Below are 25,159 nucleotides of genomic sequence, written 5' to 3' on the forward strand. Positions count from 1 at the left end.
CAATTATGCAAAACCATAAATATTGCAACTGGCTTAAAATATGTACAAAACTTAGCAAAATAATGCTGATCAATACGCAATCTTTGGATCATTGCTGGGAAACAATATTGCTGATGTAAATGTATATTATACATCACCAATGTATCAAATAATTACAGGTATTGTAAAAAAAATTTACATGAAATTCCAGTTAAAAGCATCTATCCTAAAAGCAATTGTATCATAAAAAGAAAAAAAAGTAATCTCAAATATATTACTTTAAAGTGATCCATCATCGCTGGATCATTGCACACAGTTGGATGTGTTGGAAGCTAATGATTTGCTTTCTTAATTTGAGTGGAACTGATATGTACTGGTATATCCACATATAAAGAATTCAACAAAAGGAACACAGGCTGCATAAAAAATGGAGAAAAAACCCCCCAGACACCCTGATATGAAACAAAGTTGTAAGATATAGATGATATGATGAGAGAAAAATAACAAAGCACAACAAATATTAGTCATATGCCAAAATAAAAACCAGCAATGAAGCATTTGACAGATGTTCAAGACCTTCACTAGATGCAAATCAAATTATCATTAATCTAAGTCTATAAGTACTGGTCAGTAATACTATATCTTCTCTTTCTATACTGTGTCATTCCTCTTTTTCTTTCCTCTTTTGTTGTGTGCTTGCCATGTAAATATATTTTTATATTTCAAAATATTTTTTATGATGCTGTTTGAATTTATTTACGCTTTATAAATAAAATTCTTTCAATTCTGAACACAGTTTCGCTACCTTGTAATTTGCTTTATGCATAATAACAAATTGTAATGCAATGCAGTAAGTACCGGTACATGTAGATGGGACTAAATTACAGTAAAACACGCTTATAACGAAGTCCCAGGGACGGACAATTTTACTTCGTTATAAGCGTAATTCGTTATATCCGTCAAGTTAACAACATGAAATAAAGTCACGGGGAATGAAAATCACTTCGCTGTAAGCGTCAATTCATTATAAGCGTGTTCGCTATAACCGTGTTTAACTGTATATCAGGTCACTATAGTAATAAGACCATATAGATGTCCATTACTAAGAATTAAACATTCAGTACAAGAATTTTTCATCATATTAGAACAAGATCATAAATTTCATGTAAAAATGGACCAACAGCAATTTTTTTAAATAAAAAATACCAAACCCCATGGTACATGTTTAGATGGTAGGTGATAATGTAAAACAAATTGATATCAGAAAAATATATCCTTTTCTCGATCCTCACAGCACTGCCTCTTTCTCACAGACGTTTGCTTCAGGAACCATGTCACTACTTTTGGCTGAATTCACGCCAGATGTTTCTTGCTTTGTCTCGATATGATGCAAATTTTCACGTCGAGACTTTTGTCGCGCCAAGATTTTTTCCCTGATTTCTGCTGGACTGCTAGGAGCTATGGACTGCATTTCTGACTCAAATTTCTTTGATAAAATATAAATGTCATTGCTAAGAAGATAATACTTGTTAAATCAACAATCAGATAGATACTGTAGATTCCTTATTTTTAGTGAGTACTTAATTCAGTGACACCATCGGTTTTTTATCATATTGTGAGAATATGAAATCGCGAACACGATAATTTTAATCCTTATTTCTTACGGTTCTCAACTCTCATAAAATAAAAGCGATATTTTAAAATCTGCAAGGGGAGCTTCTTGTGATTTTACTCAGATATTAATTCCTCGCGTTTACAATATTTAGAAATCTACAGTAAATCTTGTTTAATAAAATTTTACTAATAATTTCTAGATCCTTAGTTTTTTTTGTCAGATAAGAAAAAAAAATACTTCTTAAATTTAAAATACAGTAAAACATGCAAAGTAAGTGCCTGAGATGAGCAATTTTGATTTGTTATACCAGTTTATATACTATAGTATTACTGGTAGATTATTTTTAAAGACTAGTGGGAATGACATTGACTTTATTGTAAGCATGAATTCATTAAACATGAATCCATGTTTTTGCTGTAATCATGTTTTACTTTAACTGCCTACTATTTGCCATGTTTGATGCACTGTTGGTGTGAACATTAAGAACATGATGCTTTAGCTCTAGCTACTCTACCTTCAGTGCCTCCCTCCGTAAAAATTCTAGTTTGGCTCTGTTGGTTTCTATGGTTTCTGGAATATCTGGAATGGCATAGGCTATGAGGAACTTCAGTCCCAAAATGATATGCTATTAAAAAAATATCATATTGCTTTAGAAATTCATTGGAAACACCACAAATTAAAAAATAATCTTAATTGGATCATATATTTCAAAATTAAATGCTGAAAAAAGTTAGAGTAATTATGTTTTTCCCCTGTCAAACAAACAAAATTTGGGTAAGATTGGTGTGAATGAAATGGGTGAAAGGGAATAAAAGAAGAGTTATTTCCCCTTTCAATGAGTTTAACCAATTGGCAACTGAGACACTTAGTCAAAATTTTTTGGCCTTCGAACTGTTCATTTTATTGAACCATTCCACAGGTTCATTACTAGCAATCTTAACAAAATTCTTTACAGCCAGAAATAGACTCTATATGTACACTTCATTCCCAATGACAGTACAAAATAGATATATAGATTTACCTCTAACAATACAATGATAATGATGACCATTTCCCGGGAGGCTCCAGGAATTATCCTCTGGACCTGTCCGGACACCCCAATGAGGGCACAGTTCACTATGATGGCTATCACCCCCATCAGCTCCAGGGCATCCTACAACAGATAACAACACAAACTGTGAACCACAGTCAATCCACTGTTCATGAGAAAGTTAAATGTAGCATTTGAAACCTATTCAAATGCATTTAAATCATTCTAATGCATATCATGAACAGTTTATCAATGATTAAAATGTAACAAATCCAGTTTCACTGGAGGTTACTGGTAAACATAGGTACTTTCCCAGGGAATCAAAGCACAACCATTTGATCAACATCCAATAATAATTTGCCAGGAAGTGCCATTGCCAAAGAAGAGTAAAGGCTTGTGGCCCTAAGCTCTTGAAAGGCGTTATCTTGTAACATGAACAGTAGACATACCTGCCACGTTCCTATGTTTTCCACAGTTTTCCCGAACGGTCTCTGATAAGTCATACAGAGTTTGAAGGCATCACTCCTGATCTCTACCACATTGTTCAACAGAGCACAGAAGGCGGCCAGAGGAAAGGCCGAGGAGAAGAGGGTCACGTAGCCAAACTGAATGAACATCTCCAGGTAGTCATCCAGTGTGTCCTCATACTGAAACACAGATGTGGGTACTATACCATGACATATTAATGTGTGTCGATCCTTATATTACAACATAAACATCTAGAAATATCACAAGGATATATCATGTGACTTCACACTACAACATATACATCAAGAGAATTCACTACAATATATAATTTGACCCAAACAAAAACATATATCTAGCAAATTCTCAAGAATATTTGATTTGTCCTTAAACTACTGTACAACAGATATCTAGCAAATTCTCAAGAATATCTGATTTGTCATTTAACTACTGTACAACAGATATCTAGCAAATTCACAAGGATATCTAATTTGACTCCAAACAACACCATAAACATGTATCTAGCACATTCACAAGGATATCTAATTTGACCCTAAACAACAACAGATATCTAGAAAATTCACAAGGATATCTAATTTATCCCCAAACTATCATAATATATGTAGCAATAAAGAATCCTCACCCTCAATACACTTAAGATACATGATATTGGTCATAAGTGTCTTTTACATGTGTTTATTAGTGATCATGTACTTCTGTCTTTTAATGCCTTTGTACTGTTTTATGAATGCATCTCTATTTTGTACCTGTTTCATGGCACTTTCCACCTCAGCCTGAGTGAGTGAGAGAGGTTTTGTAGATTTGGTCTGAAAATTCTCCTTAGTTTTCTGATTTTCTCCTTCAGTGGCTCCTCTCTGCCTGACCCCACAAGAATCTGTGACGCCGTCCACCTCTATAGATTCTCTGTCCATAGAATTACACTGCTCCGTGTTTGATCCATCAGGAGAAGATAACTCTGCATCATTTCCAGGAGATTTGGAAAATTCTGAACTAGGGGAGTCTGTGAATTGTTGAGACGGATTATCAGGAGTGATGAGATCTTTAGTCATTTCATAGCCCACCTTGTACAGTTTAGCTTTCCACTGGAAGTAAGGTAGAAATGCCTCCTTAAGGTTCCCTATGATCTGACGTGTGATCAAAATAGCTGCCAGTTGCTGAGGAGAAAGGATACTGTGATAACACTACTTTAAATAACAATAATGTTGAATAAAAGGCTAAGTTCACACAATGTTTTCACCAAATTGCATTCAAAATAATTCCTTTCTTTTTCAAAATAACTCTGATTTTCAAAAATATTCCATACAATGCAAAGTTTATTGTTTTCTGTTAGACCCGTTTGATTTTTGTCCAAGGAAGAATATATAGATATAAAATAAAAAGACAGCAAAATTGCCCTTTATACAGTAAAATTTAAGTTGCACTGTGTAACAGATGTGATTTATACCATCAATTTTACTAGTAAAGAAGGAACATAAACTACACACAATTCTAACAACAACAACAAGATGTCAACTACTCACTTCACAGAGTCTATCCATATCTCGTAAGTAAAAAGCAATGTAGAAAAGAGACAGGAAAGAGTTCACAAACTGAAACTAAAAGTCACAGAATTCAGTGTCAGGTGGATTTCTGCGGATACACCATGAATAAATGATATTATAGAACATGATAAATATCTAAAACTCTAATTAAATCTAAAATAAAAGCTAAATATCATACATATGAATTTATATACGCACAAATAAAGATATCTCTTACACAATGTGAGTCATAATTCAATGATATCCCAGATATCTCTGAAAAGGGAAATAACTCCTACAAGATATACAATTAAACTCTGCAAAGGAAGATTACTTCAGACTTTTAAAAATTCCAGCAGAATAGACTTACCAACACCAGTTTGACAATCAGGTGATTCCAATAAGTTTCTTCCATTCTGTAATTTTCTGCAAATTTAAAACTTTGAGTTGGTTCTAAAAGGCTGACAAAAATTAAAATACAAAATTAGCCTCAATTAAAGCTCTCTTTAAAAGGCATTTAAAAAAGGGAAACAACTGAGCTAGCTTACCCCAATCATTCAGCCACTTTGCTATAGTTTTGTATATTTCATCTAGAATTCCAATACATACTGCCAGCAAGATCTTTGGAAGGAAAGAGAAAAACCCTGGAACATCCCCACTCTTTACAAGGGAGTTAATCCACTCCTGGACCTAATAATAAGAAATCTGTTTATTGTTAGATTTTAATAAAAAGTTTATTGACTTATGAACAATCTAAATGAAGCATTACATATCTAATAGCATTTGCTGGTAAAGACAATACATGTATATGCAAATGAGTACAATATCTTTCACAAAATAATGAAAAAAAATCTTCCATACCAAAATTCTCCTGTATTAAGGGATTCATTAACTTGCCTCAAATATCAATAGCATGGTGATGAACACAAAGAGGAGACAGATGAGGATGACGGGGTAGGAGATGAAGTATCGGAACAGGTTCCTTTTCCAGGACGGGTAGTACGGCTCCAATCGGCCGGTCACTGAGCTCACCTCGAGGCGACCCTAAAACACACACCACTCATGATTCAGTCACTATAGTGACTATAAGAATTTTAATCTAGAGACTGGTCTTCCAGCATGCATTTTTGTTTTTTGCAGTGACTACTATGAATCATAAAAATTTTGAAACCACTTTTCTCTTTCCTATCTTAGCCAAGAAAACGTTGATTAGCATTCATCATTGATAAAATTGGTCCTCTATAATGGTTTTAGGGGAGCAAATAACTTCTGAGGTAAAATCTCAATAATTAAACAGACATAAAAAAAAAGCAAATATAGATGAAATGAGTCTGCTTTTGAATTACAGATACCTGTAAGTGATTAAGTTTTTAAGTAAATTCTTTGACAAGCAATATAAGTCTGTGCCCAAGTGCCTTACTGTGTAGAGGGGGCGGGGGTCCTTCAGCATCTCCCTCTGGGAGTCCAAGGTCCCCCAATGATAGGCCAGCTCACAACTCTTTCTCTTCCAATGCTCCAGGTACAGGGTGGCCCAAAAAGCATTGAACAAAGCGAAACCAATGAAGAGTTCATCATCCCACTCCTTGTATTTAAACAAAGTGAATAAAACTCTATCTCAATTAATTGCAAAAAACCATACCAACTTTAACAATTTATTTTTTTAATGTCAACAATTGTAAATAAAGGTATACTAGTACAATTAGGTAACAGGATTGATATTTTTTTTTTCATTTACAGTGGTTTTGTTGAAGTTCCTCAACACAAGTTTTATGGATTTCTTAGAAAAATTGTTTGTGAATTAGGTTCCCTTAAAAATGTTACTTCAAAGGTAAAAGATAATAGTTTTAAAGGAAGGAACTGCAGTATTCTTGAGGGGAGAGAACCCCTGCACTGACCTGGTCAGCCTGCCACTGAGTGATCCAGATCCCCAGCCCAACAAAGGCTGGCATACACAGGGCCAGAGTGTAATGTCCCAGGTAGGCAAAGTACAGGGCGATCTTCACACCAAAGTAATCCTTGATCTTGTCTTCAACATCATTAATACATGTCGTATAGGCACATTATTATCAGTAAGAAAATAAAGGATAGAAAAGAAGACCTTTTATGTCTTAAGAAAAACATATTTGTATGTACATTCATATGTACATTTATAGAAAAAAATGACACTTTCATCATATGGATTATGATTTATACTTAATTCCATTAATTTGTTTTGTGCATTTCGATAAAGGGGAGGGAACTGACCCAGAGGCTGGGGAGAGAAGAAGGCCTGGACCCAGTCTTTCCTCAGTTCCTCTATAGACTGCGTACAGTGAAGGGGGAACACCTCAGAGATAATCTTATTGGACTGCAGGACAGGAACTAAAAAAAAACAGTATGTGAAATGTAGCTGAAATAAATACATGTAACATGGCTTTATCTACATCTACTACATCAAACTGAGGTCAAACGGTGTACTTTTTTAAAATTTCATTTGAATGAATTTATGATTACTAGTAATATTTGATTGATTGATTGATTGACACCTTGTAGGGGCTACTCTTTAATAACATACCAATGGATTGACCCTCTACAAATTTCACTTTCCCAAGTTGCTCCCCCTTGATAGCTCTCAAGTTGTCCAGCAGGTGGTGTATAATGCTTTGTCTCTCCTGACTACTGAAAAACTGGTTCTCATCTTCTATGTTGTTAAAGCATTCCTGCTCCTCGAAAGTGAATTCCTTCATTCCTCCTCCCAAGTCTTCCTTAAGAAGTTTCTGAATTCCCAGCTCTTCTGCTCCTCTAAGAAGCCTTGAAGTAAATTAAATGTGCATTTAGTGTCTAGATGCACTAACTGTAATAATGTTGCCCTCTCCAATTTCTTTTTTAATCTGACCCCTTCCCCCCTTGCAGCTAAGAAAGCACTGATCCAGATTTAGGATATCTATCCCAATTCTACCATAACCCCCAAAAACTGGTTTAACTTGCATATATATCAATGATGAAATCAAAGATATCTTTTTCATCAATCTGAATGTTTGCTAATTTTTTTTTTAAAACTTACTGGTGATTTTTGGTTTAAAGAACTAACTTGGCTTTTGAAAAAATTCAATTTTGATTCAAAATTTATTGAAGTCATTATTTTTTCTTCAACTTTTTAAATTTTTCAGTAAATAAGAAAAAGATTATACTAGCTGCTATCAAAAGTAATGTATAAATTACCAGCTCATAAATATAATAAGCAAGGATGAAAGAAATGCTGATTGGGGAATTAATTATCAAAGCATCTAATGATCATTGCCAGATGTCACTAAGTTTTCTGCTCTTTGGCCGGGGATATCAATCGTCTATTAATATCACACGTCTGTATCTCAACAGCAAGAAGTCAGTGGCTTCCTAAGTGTCTGTCTCCATCTACCATGGCCTGGCAATGAAGACAACGATTAACCCTCTCATATATTCACCTACCTATCAGGATGTTTATATCTGACACCACCATACAATCTGACTGGTTCTACTGACTCTTGGCCGGGTATATATCACTGTATAATTTGATCCTGAATAGGTTTTAGGTGTTCAATTCCAAAGATTTCATGACAACTGATATGGGTTATGTTTAATGACAATTTACAAATTAACAGAACAATTCAAAATGTTTTTTCACAAACATGTAATCTCAATTAAATCAATGACCTTGAATTTTAATATTAATATACTTTTACCATGTTTTTTTTTCACAGTTCATCTCGTTCAATTTAAGGTCTCTCCAATATATTTCAACCAAGGTATATAAACTTCCGACTACAAAAATCTTTAAGAAATTACCCTTAAGCCTTTCGTTTTTTGAATATTAAAAATTATAATCACAAAAGATTAAAGTGACAAACAGGCAAAGCTCAGCAGGCTTGCTAAAAATTGGTTAGTATGCAAAGCATATACAAATGTGATACTATGTTATCACCACGTAAATTAAATCCAACAAAAACACTCACCCTTCATATGTCGCAGTCAGATGAAACATGGACCCCTTGGTGTTGCTATGGTGACGAATATGGATGACTAGGTAGGGGGAGCGGGCTCTTAGTCGGTCCAGGATCCACATGAGTGTGGTGGTGTCCGTGTCGGCAGGGAACGTGACGATGACATCACAGTCCTGGGTGGGGATGGTGTTGTGGAGGACATGGCTAGAGGCCACCAGACGACTGGTGGGGATCAACTTCTTACCAAACAACCGCAGGGCTGCAGGGACAGAGTAAATAATGGAGTCACTATACCAGTTACTAAGAGAGACTGCTTCTACTCATTATTAAACAACGGCAGGGCTGGATGCAAAAAACAGTAACAAGTACAAAAGTACCTGGTATATAATGGTGTTACAATGTTTTTAACAGTAATAAGTAATCGGACCAGTATACTAGTTGCTGACTACAGATATCAGCTTGATTACAACAACGGGGCTGCAGTGAAAGAAACAGTTACAGTAGTAAAGTAATGGAGTCCTACACAAATTACAGCTTATAGGATATCTATAGCCTTATCAAGCAGCAATTTGCCAAGTGGACAAGGAGTCATTTCTAAAGAACCAGTAACTGGTTCGAATACCAATCTGTGCAATAACAAGATAACTTGTCTTTGCAGATGTAAGTAAAAGATTAATGGGAGTGCATGAGCTTTTGCTAAATCATCTAATATGTAAAGTAGGTGAGACAACTGTAACTAACAGCAGTCCTATGAGACTTCTATAAAAATGTACAATATGTCACTAAGTTAGTAATGCACATCTTGTTAACAAGTTATCAATATTTCATAATTGTTACAATACACTGACATTTGGAGCTGCCGGGGCCTATTGCTGACAGCATCTGTTGGTTTGTGTGACATTGGTGTGTGCAAGAACTGTACACTGAACTCGATGAATAGGACAAAAGCTGTGTTCCTATTCATGTCCCATGTGTCATGATAAAAAAAAATGGCATTAACTTATCAGGGATAAAAATATTGATTGCAAGTCAAGCTCTCTTGTTAATATTAATACTAATATTTTGCAGCATGCATCTGTACTGCTAATTAAGTTGTCAACTGCATCTTATAATGACTGGAGAAGCTGCCTGACAGGATGAACACATAATCATATCAAACTCTCTAAGTGGATGACTTTGTCATATTGAACCTGCAGTGACTCAATTATTAAAGAAAAAGTAGATATTTGTACATAGCGATTCATTATTATAAAAAAGAGATATATTTATAAATACTACCAGTATGTATAAAATAGAAACTATTAGAGTCACAAAATGATTTGCATCCATTCCAGCATGAATAGTTTCAACAGCTAATGGTGTATGTATTACAATATTTGAAATAAAATCTATTATGAAAGCTCAAATTTGTCATGATTCAATTTCATTTGTTTCTAACTTTTGCAAACACTGAGAATTGTATTGGTAGTTATACTTACTTGCACATGTCCAATTTAATATGATCCATGTACTAATATTATATTCCACAAAAATAGGTATTTATCACTTGCAATATTTCATTTAGAGCACAAACTTAAAAAGAAGAGTTTTTCCTTTTGAAAAGAGATATATTTATTGGTACATTTGTTGTCATGAAGACTTAATGATACCGGTACTTACTATCTTTATTGTTAGTTTCCATAATTCACTGCATGATTCTACACTTCATACAAATTAACTTTTTATATGTAATTATACATGCATTTGTCAACAGATGTGGATTAGATAAACATCCAGAACCAACAAGACAAACAGGTGACATCTATTGATATACATTTGTATTAACACATCAATACTGCTAGCAGTGAACCAAACTATACCTGAGTCCATAACGAAGATAACAACATCAATTTTGTCCTTTATTGTCAGTGGTTAAGAATATTGTGCTGAAGCGAGAGTCCCTACATTCTAACATCGGCATAGTGTTCAGCTGACATGAATCTTTGGGCTATCTTCTCATTTACTTAATTGCTGAATATTTTAACATTTTGGGTATACTGCGCGACACAGAGAGAGATCACTGCATGTTGTCCAAGCATATGATATTGATCGTGACTTTAGCAAGCTTAAAGACCCTATGTATCCACAGTCCTCGGGTTTCTTGGAAGTTCTGCTGATGTATCCTAGCCTAGTGCCACTTCTTAATGTGTTCATAATTTAATCATTTTGAACACTTAATTACAGTGACATGTTGTGAACGGTTACGTGTATGATCAAGTTTCCTGTTTTGCATGACATTAAGTAATCCAAAGTAGCTATGAGTGTAGATCTATTGTCAATCAATGTGTTTTTTTGGTTGTTGTCTAGTTTTCTCAACACATACATAAGGTTAAGATTTATAATTTATATAGTTTTCAATTTCTTCTTTCCTTATAATTTCTTAATTTTAATCTCTGAATATTAAATCATACTGTTCATTACTATAAATTCTGCAGCTGCTGCTAACCATTTTACAAAGGAGAACTGTACTTTTAGTAGAACAATGCTATTTCATAAGCTTTAATTGCTATTGAAAAAAATATTTTAAAACTCTCAGCAATATGGGTTGTCTATTTCCATTTTTTATATCTCAATTGATTTACTTCAGCTGTTTTATGTGATAAGTGCTATTATCTGTCCTTATACAAAAAAATAAGTACCATGATCAAGCTTTTCCTCTGAAAAAAAATTATTCATCTACTTGAAAATCATGCTTAAATACATGTATATGTAAAAAAAAAATGCCTTCAAATACTTCCTGCATACTTGAGATACTTATTTAGATCAATATCAAAGTGTAACCCTCTCTTGATACAATCAACTTTAAAATTACTGTCATTTTTAGATCTATTTATTGTTGGGTTTTTTTAATGAATTAATACAGTATACCAGTAGATATCTTTCGCTTGTTGCATGTAAAGTGTAAACTGCCCTTATATATTACTATTTTCCTGTGTATATTATTTTTCTATGTAAAATTGCTTCCCTTGAGATATGACATTCACAATTGGTATCTTCAATATTTAAAAGAATAACTCTCATTTATTAATTTTGCTTTGAAGTCAAGTTTGTAACAAATTTATTATTCAAGCAAAAAAAAAATTAATTCAACATTTCATTCAATGATGTGAAAAATAATCGAAGCTCTTCTGTGGGATAATTTTGCAACCTGGGGTTCAAGGGCCTATTCTAAATAACTTTCTGTATCAATTTTAAAAATTTGAATTTTTAAGGGGTCTATATATATACCCCCCTCTCCCACTCCACCCACCCATTTCACTTCCTAGATCCGTGCATGTAATGCATGCAGACTTGTGTCTTTCGTTTTGTGTTTTTATAATTAAAAAAAAACTACATTGCACAGTCTGACAATATTAGCATATATAATTTTTAGAGTATACAAAGATAGAGTCACAATTTTTTTTCCCTTCAATTTATTTCTATTTTAAACTAGTTGTTGTCCTAATGACAATTAGAAAATCTACATGCACATATTTTACTCCCATATAGGCAAATGTTGCATTTGGACACACAATAGTTACAAATTATAATGAGCTAATCCATTGAATAAATATAATGAATACTCATCTGACTGATGTACCGTATACCTATATAAAACCAGATATACAAGTAACTACAATATGTATATGTATATAACGTTGCAATGCCGAGTACATTCCTAAAGACAATACATATTACTATCAAACACACGTGACATGAATAATGCTTGTATGTTTATGCATGCACCGATGACCAACATAACACCCGAATGAACAGCATTCGTTCTTCACTAAAATATCACATTCTGCTTGAGTAGCTTAGCCTCGATGTAAATATTAGTATTACCAATCAACAGTAGGACAATTGAAGGAAGACTGATACTCACGAAGTTTACTCCGTAGCTTCGAAAGTCTCCTCCCTGGATCTGTGGACCGAAACTCGTTCATTTTCGTCTGTTATGAACAACACGTTCGTCTACCATTTTGGACAATGTTTATAAACAAGTCACATTATCATTATGACGGTTGGCGGGAAATATGAAAAAGGAGAGAAAGAAAAAAAGAAAAAGAGAGAGAGATATCACGTACATTGATACTGTGACAGGGGCCCCCAAAATATTGATCAGTATTATTTTTAGTGCAAAGTAATTATTGTGATTAAAAATTATACCATGTTAATTAGCTCTTTAATTAGGAGCAGCAAATTGCTTTATTTTTTTCAATTTCAATTTTTTGAATTAGTAATCTGAAGTATTTTTTATGTGTATTGCATTAAAATAATCCACTGAAAACCCCTCTTTCAATGAATGTATTTATTGCAATACACAGAAATACATATGCGATTATTAATTTTAATCATTTTTGTCTTTGGAAACAAATAATAAAGAACTCCACTATCCGACAACCAAAAATGTAAGAAATGTAAGTTTTACGTTGACCCATTTTGAGTAATTTTATTTCATTATGAGAAAAATGTCCTTTTATTCCATAAAATGCTTTTTTCGGTTGTTGAATGAAAGTTATTGCACTACCTACAAGTATGTATAAACCTGTGGGAAGCTTTATTTTTATAAAAGAAAGCACATTGTTTACTCTCTCTCTCACTCTCTGAATGATCACTACCCACCGCCACGTCACCTCTGTGAAGCACCAAAAAAGGATTTTACAGTTTATATTTACTTTCTCTCTCTCTTTTTCTCTTAATAAAATTTCATTCATCAAATGGCAAATTTAAGTACATGTATGTAAAGTAGGAACAGGTGTTTTCCTTTATTTGATGCAAATGAACTAAATAACAAAATGTGAAACAAAATAATACAAGTTCTGCCAAGGGACATCAAAAACCCTTTTATATTTTCTTCTTTATATAGGCTACATGTACTTACATACCATTTATTTTGACCACTCAACCTATTTCTTCAGTACTGTGTAAACTTTGGTCACAAAGTTTCACAACTAAATGCTTCTATTTCAGTCCTGTATGATTTAATTTCAACTTATAATAATTGTAAATTGATTTTCATTCTCCTAAGGGAGGATACTCATCTGTATCTAGCCCCATAAGCAATAAATAAAAATAATGTAGGCATTTCTGGGTTTTTTTATCTAATTTTTTTCTTTTGCAGCTAGTCAGTATCTTATTCATTTTTTTGTGTACATATTGACTGGCAAAGATCAAAACAGAAATGTGCTTATCAATAAAATTAAGCCATTGAATAAACCTTTTCAAAAATGTGAATTTAATATAGTACCGTTACGTGAATTTCATTAAATCCCCCCCCCCCCCCCCCCCCCACAGGCACATGATGTTATTACATGTACTATTTTTTTTTCTGTAATAAAAATATAACCCCCTAACTAATATTATTAAATAGAGGGTATATCTTTTATCTAATGATAAAAATATATAACATCAGGTGCCTATGTTTTCCACAAGTCTACAGTAATAAAGAAATATAACACAGCATCAGGATTTTGTTTTAATTCCCTAAAGGATAACAAAAATAATGAACACAAACAATGGTAAACCAATGAATGAACACAAACAATGGTAAACCAATGAAATAAAAACAAACACTGGTAAACCATTGAAATGAACACAAATAGTTTTAAGGTCAAGATCTAGTAAATGATTCCAGAGTATCTTTTTGGTGCTGGAACCATTATGCATTATGACGTCATAATTGATTTGATGAATCTTTTCCCGTATTTTACGGCTTTAAAGTAATTAAGTAGAAAATAAAACAATATTTTGACATTCGATATTTAATCACGGGAAAAGTAATCCCGGTACCTTTATTCAATTTGACATCATTTTTAAGAGGAGGTCAAGAGCTTGTTTAATGCCGTTTTTGGAGAGACTGTAGGCATTCTAGATATATTTCATTAGTCAAAAATGGACAAAACTCAGAGATATGTTGCTTTTATCCTTCTTACTTCATAGAAAATGGTTGTTTAAAACAAGATTTTTTATTGCATTTACGAAAAATTTAAGCCCCGGTACACCCTATGAAACAAAGATATTGTTATGAAGCATCATTTGTAGGCACCTTTCATTTACTACATCTTGACCTTAACATAAAATTGCACTTGATACAAATTCAGATCTGGTCAATTTTAACTAGTCGACTTTTCCTTCATGATGTTGATCATCCTGAGCTTTAGAACCATTCAAACTTCTGATGAAATACAGAAATGCAGAATGAACCAGTCTTGAACATTTGAGAATCAAAGTTACTGCTCCCACTAAAAATATGAAAACAACTGCCGAAATACACAACATTGTATACATTGTCAATTCATATGTCTGCGTTGGCATTTTGAAATCCTGGATCAGAAAGCGAGTCATCAAAGATTTCTGCTTGAATGTTCAGATACAGAGAAAGTTACATGCCAGCAGGCAACGGTCAATTAAGATGTTTTGCTCTTCAACGATAATATGTTCTGTTTGCTTTGTAAGAAAAAGCCTATTTCAGATTGGTAACAAATGATCTGCTATAGAATTCCTTTTCCTGAATGAAGCAACATCACAAACTGCCTTCCTGTATCTGGGTTGATCTCCATACAGGTACTTCAAAGAAATCTCTGCTGTTTTTTTTATTTCTGAAAAGAAGGAGATACAAAGATACATAACCAATAGAAAACTGTTGGTCTTTCTTTTTTTTTTTAATTTGGGACTGTAGACAGAATTACAATGCAAAACTTGGATATATTTGTAATACAGAATCTCCCAAGACCTGATTAGGTAAACGGGGCGTTTCAAAGAAAAATTATTGGGATTTTGTCATTTTTGCCACTGAATACATATTTTTGACTCTTAGGTATTAATGAATATTGAATAATCAAGAAAATGTTGGAAACGAATACTGGTTCTGGTCCAGTTATCGCCAAGGACCAGTTTTCAGATAAATTGAGAGTCTAGGTTTACTGAGATTTCTTGCATTCTTTGTTTAGTGATTAAAAAATTAGCATATCGCAGATTAAAAGTATTCAAATCAAGTTACGAATAATATTCAGTTCTTTTGAAATATGAAAAATAAATTGGAGTAAATGCCCACACTCGTAACTGACGTTTGATTTTTGTAAGATTTCAGTTAGTAACGCGGATTACGGTTATTCGATATTTTTTGATGATTTTATCACGAGAAATTGATGGGAAAGAAACGGGGATTTATTATGGGAAAATCTGGCATGTTTTATCTTTTGGTTTCAAAAGAGAAATCTTAGGATTTATTAATCATCAGTCTAGATGGACTCCCAAAACGGAGTCAACGGAAGCAAATTTCTGCAAGTATTTTGGACTCCGTTTTGGGAGTCTATGCATGCGCACTTGTACAAAGAATGGCGATTTTTCGATAAAACCATGGGGTCCACAAGAAATCATCTTGCAAAGTGCTGCATGTGTTTTTGCAGACTTCTAACATGTTTTAAAAGACCCAGGATATAATTTACTATCAATTGTATCTGCACGAAATAGGGGTTTATTTGCACTTTAGAAAGTTATTTATCTCCAAAGTTCGATGTTTGGATGATGCTTAAAAAGTGATGTTCTTGTGTTTTACGCGGAAATTTATCGTTACTGAAAGGTAAATTGCATTAAATTGTACTTTTTTCGTATTGTATTCCAATTTAAAGTCACCAAACACACAAATTGATAAGTGCATAAACAAAAAGAGCCCTGATTACTAACAAAAACTGGCTGCTCTAGCGATGATTAAAAACGTCTCATTTGTATTGAAAAAATAGGATTGATTGTTTAAAAACCTAGAAAAAGAAACAAATTGTCACTCTAGATACAATAATTCATTAAATTAAACAGATAATTATCATCAAAACAATTATAATCGCTTGCAGCGTTTCCGATGTTAGAAAACCATGTTAAATACATAATTATTCAAGATAATTGAAAAATTAAGCCTGAAAATGATTTGAATGTGACTAAATACTTTAACAAACAATGATAAATAATCAAATCCAAGCATTTAATTTATTTCTAAAAAGTTATAGTTATAAATGCGCGATTGAAGATATAGGTGAATTTTTCATTTTAAAAATTAATCTTACGTAATGCAAGTAAACAGTTATGAACATGTGACATAAATATGAAACATAAACGTTCAGAAATGTTTTTGAAAGTATAAGATTATTTTTTGTCGTGTTTTTGGCCATTTAGAACTAAGGGGCATAACTCATACGTTGTTTACATTAGAAATGCCTTTTTACCGCAATGCATGATGGCACCAAAGACTCCGTTTTGGGGGTTAACTCCGTTTTGGCAGGGACGTATATACTAAAAAAAAAAATATAAGTAATTTCTGGTTTTGGGAGTCCCGTCTAGCATGTCTAGACTGATCATGGTCAATAGAAAATTGTTCCAACTTTTCATTTGCAGCTTCAGATTAAATATTAAACAAAACTAACTTACCGCTGATCAAACCATGAACCAATAGCTTAAGATTTCATGTAATCATTTGGTAATATAGAATTAAAAAAAATCGGAAAGTGGTAAACATCGAGTTTTCGCAGGAAATTCATTTCGCTGCGTAAATGTCAAACAGTTAACGTTGAAAACAATTTATCCGAAATTAGATTATTTAAGCGTGCGCAACGCATGAATTATTCATTTAATTTTTTTCTCATAATTTTGTTGTTGTTGTTTTTGTATATGAAGCACAGATTAGTTGCTACGAAAAAAAATTGTTGCCATCAGCCTGAACTTTAGAGGTTTTTTTTTTAATTTAAATCCCACGCCAATACATATATTTTCATGTACACAGACAAAAATTGCATTAGTTGATAATAAGGATTATATCGATGATAAAATTACCCATCAAAATATGGGTAAACCAGCTTCTAAGCATTTTCTTTCATGATATTTCTAAATGCTCATTTCATTTTCGAATGCACTGGATGAAAAATCCAGTTTCAGCAAATGAAACTATATGGAAACCTAGCTTAAACTTAAATTTATGGTTCGTGAGACATTTTCTTAAATCCTTTATCACTTTAATTAATAAAACCTGATGTTTTAATTAAGCGAACAAATTAAGGTAAAGTCGTTGTAAATGCAATATGAAAATATATTGAATATCATTACAACCCATACCCCCAAAAAATCGTTCAGCCTAGCTGAACTTTAGAGTTCATTTTGTTTAAACTCACACACCAATAAATTACAGTATATGTACACAGACAAAAATTTCATAAAGTCTTTAGTTGATAATAAGTAAAAACCGCTTGGGGTCTGAATTTGATTTTGCTCATTTACATGCACGCATTTTAAATAGACTTTACTATGTGTGACTGTATGTTCGTGCATTTTTATGACTTGTATTTACCCTCTCTACTGTAAACACAAATATCGATATACATGTATAATCATAGTTCTTTTTACATGTATATGTTTCTGTGATAAGATTTAATAAGCATTTACTGAGGTCATATTACAAAATTAGTAATGGAATCCAGCGCTAGTCTAGGATGCAGGTGATCTTAATCCCAATTTCTTAATTTGGTGATATATTCGTACACATATGAAGTAGAACGTATACCAAATAAGTAACTTGTCCATCAAGTAAAATTCTGCGAGAAAACGTTGATTTGAAATATACATTTAAAATATACATACTTGATTTTTCTGTAGGATATTTAAGTTATTTCTGCTGATTACTTGTATTTAAACGATATTTGTAGAAAAATAACTTGCACACAATGGACAGAGATGTGCCACCATACAAAAGGACCTCTTTCTTCAGCTTTAGATTTTCGCGTATTTAGGCATGCTATATGGTCAATAGAGACGAAACATTTATACTAACAACAATCTCTCTCTCTCTCTCTCTCTCTCTCTCTCTCTCTCTCTCTCTCTCTCTCTCTCTCTCTCTCTCTCTCTCTCTCTCTCTCGTTGAGAATCCCATTTGAATTAATTAAGAATACTTCCTAAAATATATTACTTTTTGTTAATAGAAATTCATCATTTGCTTCAACGGTTTGAAAAGAAAATTCATATATATATACAACAGCCTTATGTATCTTTTAAAAGGCTATCAAGTTGACCGTTAAGGCTGTGGGCCTCTTGTTTCAGATTTCAGTGCTTGATGTTGTCACTTTCAACAAAACGTTTGTGAAAGCTATTAGCTATGGTCGCTATAAATACTAATTGGCAAATGCGTCTTCCTCTGCTAAATTTATTTTTAAAATGAATTCACAGAGATTGAAATGCCGGTTTTGTTTTCTTCCTTAAATTTGTCATTTTGTTTTTGGGGGAACTTAAAATAATCATAAAACTCTTGAAATACAAATTTTACACTGGATAAAATCAAAAATTCATATGAGACTTAGTCTAAGCATTAACAAATGATTTCAATCTTATAGGGTTTCCTTTTAAAGGACTTCCTTTTTTAAACAAAGAAATAATTAAATTTTCCGGGCGCAATTGCTCGTCATACCTTTAGTTGAACTGAACTTTCCATAATGGTGTGTGTAAAACTAACAATTCTGCAGATAGTTCTGGGCAATTTACAATGAGAAAATTTTGGTAAGTCATATAGAGGACATTGTGATTAAGATTTTAAGATTTGAATTTTTTAAAACAACATAAAATAAAGACACTTCTCACCGTTTTTTAATGAGGTGGGTTGTTCCGTGGTGCATGTATCTCAATCTGGTATTAAAACGATATCTTTGATATTATGCATGAGTTTTCTTTAAATAAATAAATATCCTTTTTTATAATACACTAATTGAGACTATATACTATCTAGCTTGTAGCCAACGTATTATTTTATACAGTTTCTCGGGGGGGGGGGGGGGGGGGGGGGGCAAAAAACCTTATAACTATGAAAAGGGCCTACATAGCCATAAAAAATGAACATCATCATTACACTACACTTTTTTTTGCTCACCTGAACCGAAGTTTCAAGTGAGCTTTTCGATTACCTGTTGTCCGGCGTCCGTCTGTCCGTCTGTAAACTTTTCACATTTTTTACTTCTTCTCTAAAACCACTGGGCCAAATTTACCCAAACTTGGTACAAGACATTCTTATGGAAGGGAACTGTAAATTGTTAAAATAAAGGACTTAACCCTTTTTAAAAGGGGCTCAGCTCTATGTTTTAACGATTAAGAATCAAAGTACAGAAGTACTGAGGAAAGTTGATTTTATTGATAATTATTTATATTAAAAAATAGAATTTCGCATGGCAAGTAGTTTTTAAACTGTATTTAAATAATTACGCAATTTATAAAAAATGAATTATCGGGCTTTTCTTACCAGAATTCCGAGCTACAGACGGAAACTCATCATGAATGATGTGTAGTATTTAAAAAAAGAATTAACGCCATCAAACTCTTTGATGCATTATGTATCAGTAATCGAACTATTTCTGGAAAATTATATACAAACGATATTGAACGCTGGCGTTAGAATACATAGAAATAAAAAAATTAATTTGTTTGTTCCATTAAAAATTTGACTATTTTCAAGGTATTTACATGTTTACCTTGAAAATCAATGCTTCTGAATAAATTATATCGAATTTATCGATTATTTTCAAGTACTAAGTTATGTCAGCGGTGATGATTTGTGCTAAGGTCCAAACACTGTTTCACTTCCGGTTTGCAAGATAACTGCATTGGAGAGTTGATTAAAATCAACTCCCAATAAAAAAGGGAATATTGCAAAGCATTGAGTATAGGGTGTGTATCTTTAAAAATCTTCTTCTCATGAACCACTCCATCAAAAATGCCAATATTTACATAAAAGCTTGTATATATAGTGAAAATTATAAATTGTAAAATTGGTGACCCTGGGACCAAAACTGGGAGCCAGGCTGCGGAGTTTTAAAGGGGCATGGTCACGATTTTGGTCAAAATTTGTTTGTCTGTTTTTATTATTTACAATGCTTTAGGAATGCATTTCTACTGATCAAATGACATTTGGGTGCCAGTCAATGAGTTTTAAGCAAGATACAGGGCTCACAATTCTTCGTATTGTAAACAAGGCCCGTGCCCAGTTTTTGTTTACATAGGTTCAATATACCGATAAAAAATCTTTTTCAAGCTGATTTGTCTATCTTCTTAATTATTTTAAGCATAAATAAACAGTTCCTAATGATTAACACATTCATTTGAGGTCTTCAACTGGAATTTTCACTTCAACATTCAAATCGTAAACAAAAGCTTTGTTTACATTGCGAAGAATTGTAAACTATGTAACTCGCTTATAACTCAACAAATGACACCCAAATTTTGGTTCCCTATTAAAAATGCTTTACTAAAGCATTATAAACATAAAAATCGAAAAAATAATTTTCGACCAAAATCGTGACCATGCCCCTTTAACGTTTAACATAGAAATAAATAGGACAAATATTAAAAAAATTTCTTCACAAGAACCACTGCACCAGAAAAGCCAATATTTATAACAAAGCTTGTATATATAGGGAAGATTCTAAATTGTAGAAATTGTGACCCCCTGATCAAAACTGGGGCCCAGACGGGTTACAAAGTTTATAATAAATAGGAAAATGTTAAACATTTTCTTCTCTAGAACTACAATGCAACATTTTAGGATATTACTAAGCATACATCCTTGACGATTGTAGATTATAAATTGTTGAAATCGTGACCCCCGGACTATTACTGTGGCACCAAGAAGGGTTAAATGTTTAACATTGAAATATATAAGAAACAAGTCGAAAAATCGTCCTTTCAAGAACTACTCATCTTCGCTAGCCAAGGGTGTTCGGTCCACTTTCCTCCCCATAAACCCTTGGCGAATTTCATTACGAAAACTCGGTGATGTGGTGGCGCTATCTAGCGAGCAACTTGAGTTGCGCCCCTTGCATATTTACATTTTAATCGAATTAAACAACGGGGTTTTTATACACTATGGCATTAATACAACTTGAAAACATGTTGACTACCGAATATCGGAACATAATTAACGATGCTATTAAATACGAATTAAGTTATAACCATGGGAAAGCACGGAATGTTTTATTCGTAGTGTTTTGTAAGGATCTGTACCGGGAGTGAAAAAGTCGTCGATTTATATGAAAGCTTTCATGCCATAAAACCCGGTATCTTTGTCGTGAATAATGCGAACCAAAAAAATAAAATAAAACAGAGCTCATTGAACCTTTAAAAGCAATAACCATAAGCAGGAACGAATATACTAACAGGATAGGCAACTTCTACATTCGCCATGTTTACTTCCCATGCATTCACGCGAGCCTTGACAAGTTTGCAGAACAATGTATAATCCCAGTAAAATATATAGGTTTTTAAAGCGATCTGGTTAGACCATCGTTGGGGAGGCATTGTACTCGAGAACTTGTGCCTCAACTTGTTCAAAGCACCGAATGTTTTACCAAAGATCACACATGTATGGTGTTCCGATGGGGCCACTTCGACCTTCGCACGTTCGCCTTTAGGTCGAAGATGCGAGAGTGCGAAGTTGCGAAGGCGAAAGTGCGAGAGTGCGGCGGCGAAGGAGCGAAAGTGCGAAGATGCGACGGCGAGGCGCGAAGATGCGATGGCGAAAGTGCGAAGGTGCGAAGGCGATGGAGCGATACTACACTCGCCTTCGCAACTTCGCACTCTCGCCATCGCACCTTCGCACCTTCGCACTTTCGCCTTCGCCTTTTTTGATAGCATTCAGAAAGTCTCGGTCGATTACATAGAATTTGATGCAGATACCGTACTCGCCAAGGTTTTCCGATTAATCCCTGATATCATTGGTACGCATGCGCTAGGCAATTGTGCTTACTATGAATGTTTATAAATATTTTAATGTGTATATGTGACATACTAGTATATGTTTACCAGTGCTGGCTATGTCTAATCATTATATACTCCATATAAAATGTAATTTGTTCGCCATAATGTATACATATGCACTTCCAGACTCCTGTCACTTACCAGCTGTCTGTTTACCGTGGATCAAACACAGTAACATTCTAATTTCATTAAGCGACACTCCTTGCTGATGTATGGATCTAGAGGGGGAGAGGGGGTCCGCCCCCCGGAAAACTCAATATTAATAACTTCACACATGCAGTAAAGGGGGGGAGAGGATCTGGATCTCATCCCCCCCGGAAAATTAAATTTTATTAATTATATATAATAAAATCTCCAAAATATGTCTCGGAACCCTCCCCCACCCCCGACAAATATAATTAACCATCCATTCCCCCCCCCCCTAGAAAAAGTTATGGATCCGCGCAGGCTGTTGAAAATAAATTCTAAAAAGTTCATCGCCTGCCTCAGATGTCCTTTTATACAGCTTAAATTGTCTTTAAACGATAGAGAGCTCCACATTTATAAAAAGGCGAAGGCGAAAGTGCGAAGATGCGAAGGCGAGAGTGCGAAGTTGCGATGGCGAAAGTGCGATAGTAGTATCGCTTCTTCGCCTTCGCAACTTCGCACTTTCGCCTTCGCATCTTCGCGCTTCGCCGTCGCATCTTCGCACTTTCGCTCCTTCGCCGTCGCACCTTCGCCTTCGCAACTTCGCACTCTCGCACCTCGACCGAAAGGCGAAAGTGCGAAGGTTGAAGTGACCCCATCGGAACACCATACACATGTGTTTTCTTTTAAAGTTTATATTTACAAGCACTGCGATTGGATCAGCTACTCGCAGCTGCAGCCAATCATAAAACGGAGCTTGTCACCGAGTTTTCGTAATGAAATCCGCCAAGGGTTTATGGGGAGCAAAGTGGACCGAAAACCCTTGGCTGGCGAAAATGAGAACTACAGTGCCACAGTATGTGAGATTACTGTGCAAGGATCCTTAAATAGTGAAAATTCTAAATTGTTAAAGCCAACCATAAACCCCGAGCCTATACTGGGGCCCCAGAAAGAGGTTTAAATTTTAAAATAGAATAAGCATATGTTAATGAACAGAGTGTTATAAGGAACTGTTGTTCAGGTGAGCGACGTGGCCCATGGGCCTCTTGTTTTGCATAGGCGTCGAAACCCGGGGGGGGGGGGGATTAGCAAAGTTATACATAACCATAACCACGTGTCAACTACAAGTATAAGGTGAGTACTATAGTAGTATTACATCTTTAATTTTGCAATATATTTTATTTGTACGATATAGGTAAAATAATAAACTTGCATTTTACAAAAGCATACACGTTTGAGCACAGAAATTCGCTAAATTTTTTTATTGCATGCCTTAACCGTGTTGCGTCGCATCAAGGCTCCTTTCTGCCGAGTTTTGCAGCCCGTGATCATCTACTTCAATTCAACCTTAAAGTATGCATACCTCTCTCTCTCTCTCTCTCTCTCTCTCTCTCTCTCTCTCTCTCTCTCTCTCTCTCTCTCTCTCTCTGCATTTTTGGGTAGTTCATAATTGTTTGGATCTTTTCTCCTTAGACTGTCATCTTAAATCGTTTACTGTCCTTTTTCAGTAGAAACTACATGTATCTTGATTTCCATGGGTACCCAAGCTACGCAAGTTGACACAATGAACCATCTACCTTGTACGTGTATAGAAGTACAGAACTTACGAATAGGTCATCCATAAAAAATTTGAACTTAAAATAATAATTTTTACTATCAAACATCTGCATGCATCAAACTTCTTATTTTTTTCAGTTACCAATACACCAGATGAGTACAATATGACAGCAGGTGATAAACAGACCAACACATTAAAGTGCACCTACGAGAAGGAGGACACTGACACCTGGGACAAAGAGGAACTGATGTGGACGCGAAAGGACCAGTCTTTAACTGCCCGCCATAAAGCCAATAATAGCATGCTCGTCATTGAAAACACAGGTGAATTAAGACACAGAAGTTATCATACGAAATGTGCATATCAAATTTAAAGTATTTTTGGTAGTTTGACAAAATAAAGAGATCGTTTTACTGTACATGCTCTACAGAATAAGAAAAAATTGAATAAAAAAAGGTTGGTAATTTTTTTTCAGAAAGGACTGATATTGGCCCATACACTTGCTCTGTGAAACTGACATGGGGAGGGGTAGGCAATCCTTCCTCTGAAACTGTTTCCACCATGGTCCCATTGAATGGTTTCTTGCATATAATTATAGTTTTATATAAATCGAATACAAATCATTACGATCTCTTACACAGTACATACTCATTAAATTTCGCGGAGGCCAATTTTCGTGGATTGCTTAAATGTTACAGGTTCACGGGGACGTAATTTCGTGTATTCTCTTAAACCTACAAAGGATATGTGACTTTATTACCTTAATTTATTAATTCGTGGAGGATGTTAATTCGTGGATGAGAGGTACCCATGAATTCCATGAAAATTGAGCCACCACGAAATCTAATGATTCCACAGTAAGCATTATTTTTCAGTAATTACATCACAATAAAGTCACATTATAGATTTATGGTACTTTATTGAAATGATGAACTTACTGTTCAACAGCGTAGCTGCTATGTAGCTGAAAGCTCAAGTGAGCTTTTCCGATCACATTTTGTCTGTCGTCCGTCTGTAAACTTTTTATCAAGATCTTCTCCAGAACTACAAGGCAAATTTCAACCAAACTTAGCACAAAGCATCCTTAGG

At 34.2% G+C, this 25,159-nt stretch overlaps 1 protein-coding gene and 2 long non-coding RNA genes across 5 annotated transcripts; 1 reads left to right on the forward strand and 2 right to left on the reverse strand.

The window, feature by feature from the left end:
• Window positions 1-173: 173 nt before the first annotated feature.
• Window positions 174-12,647, reverse strand: LOC105333750 (anoctamin-8). 3 transcript variants are annotated; one of them, XM_011436904.4, is made up of 15 exons: window positions 12,494-12,647; window positions 8,602-8,848; window positions 7,185-7,420; window positions 6,875-6,991; window positions 6,526-6,656; window positions 6,051-6,212; window positions 5,528-5,674; window positions 5,179-5,320; window positions 5,001-5,056; window positions 4,631-4,705; window positions 3,857-4,264; window positions 3,074-3,271; window positions 2,616-2,747; window positions 2,109-2,219; window positions 174-1,465 (listed from the first exon to the last, which is right to left on the reverse strand). In XM_011436904.4, the coding sequence occupies exons 1-15, from the start codon at window positions 12,552-12,554 to the stop codon at window positions 1,268-1,270; spliced, it is 2,421 nt and encodes an 806-aa protein (XP_011435206.3). In that variant the 5' UTR covers window positions 12,555-12,647; the 3' UTR covers window positions 174-1,267. The 3 variants fall into 3 exon arrangements, with proteins under 3 accessions (XP_011435206.3, XP_011435210.3, XP_011435209.3); XM_011436908.4 differs by lacking the exon at window positions 12,494-12,647 and adding an exon at window positions 10,449-10,841; XM_011436907.4 differs by lacking the exon at window positions 12,494-12,647 and adding an exon at window positions 10,249-10,399.
• A 1,425-nt stretch (window positions 12,648-14,072) lies between these two features.
• LOC105344207 (uncharacterized) lies at window positions 14,073-17,360 on the reverse strand. The gene is made up of 2 exons (XR_010714475.1): window positions 17,032-17,360; window positions 14,073-15,209 (listed from the first exon to the last, which is right to left on the reverse strand). It is a non-coding gene; the product is annotated as an uncharacterized lncRNA (long non-coding RNA).
• A 6,652-nt stretch (window positions 17,361-24,012) lies between these two features.
• Window positions 24,013-24,676, forward strand: LOC117689085 (uncharacterized). The gene is made up of 3 exons (XR_010714474.1): window positions 24,013-24,092; window positions 24,208-24,393; window positions 24,546-24,676. It is a non-coding gene; the product is annotated as an uncharacterized lncRNA (long non-coding RNA).
• Window positions 24,677-25,159: the final 483 nt, after the last annotated feature.

Source organism: Magallana gigas, chromosome 6 (assembly GCF_963853765.1).
Source record: "Magallana gigas chromosome 6, xbMagGiga1.1, whole genome shotgun sequence".
Classification (NCBI taxonomy): Eukaryota; Metazoa; Mollusca; class Bivalvia; order Ostreida; family Ostreidae; genus Magallana; species Magallana gigas.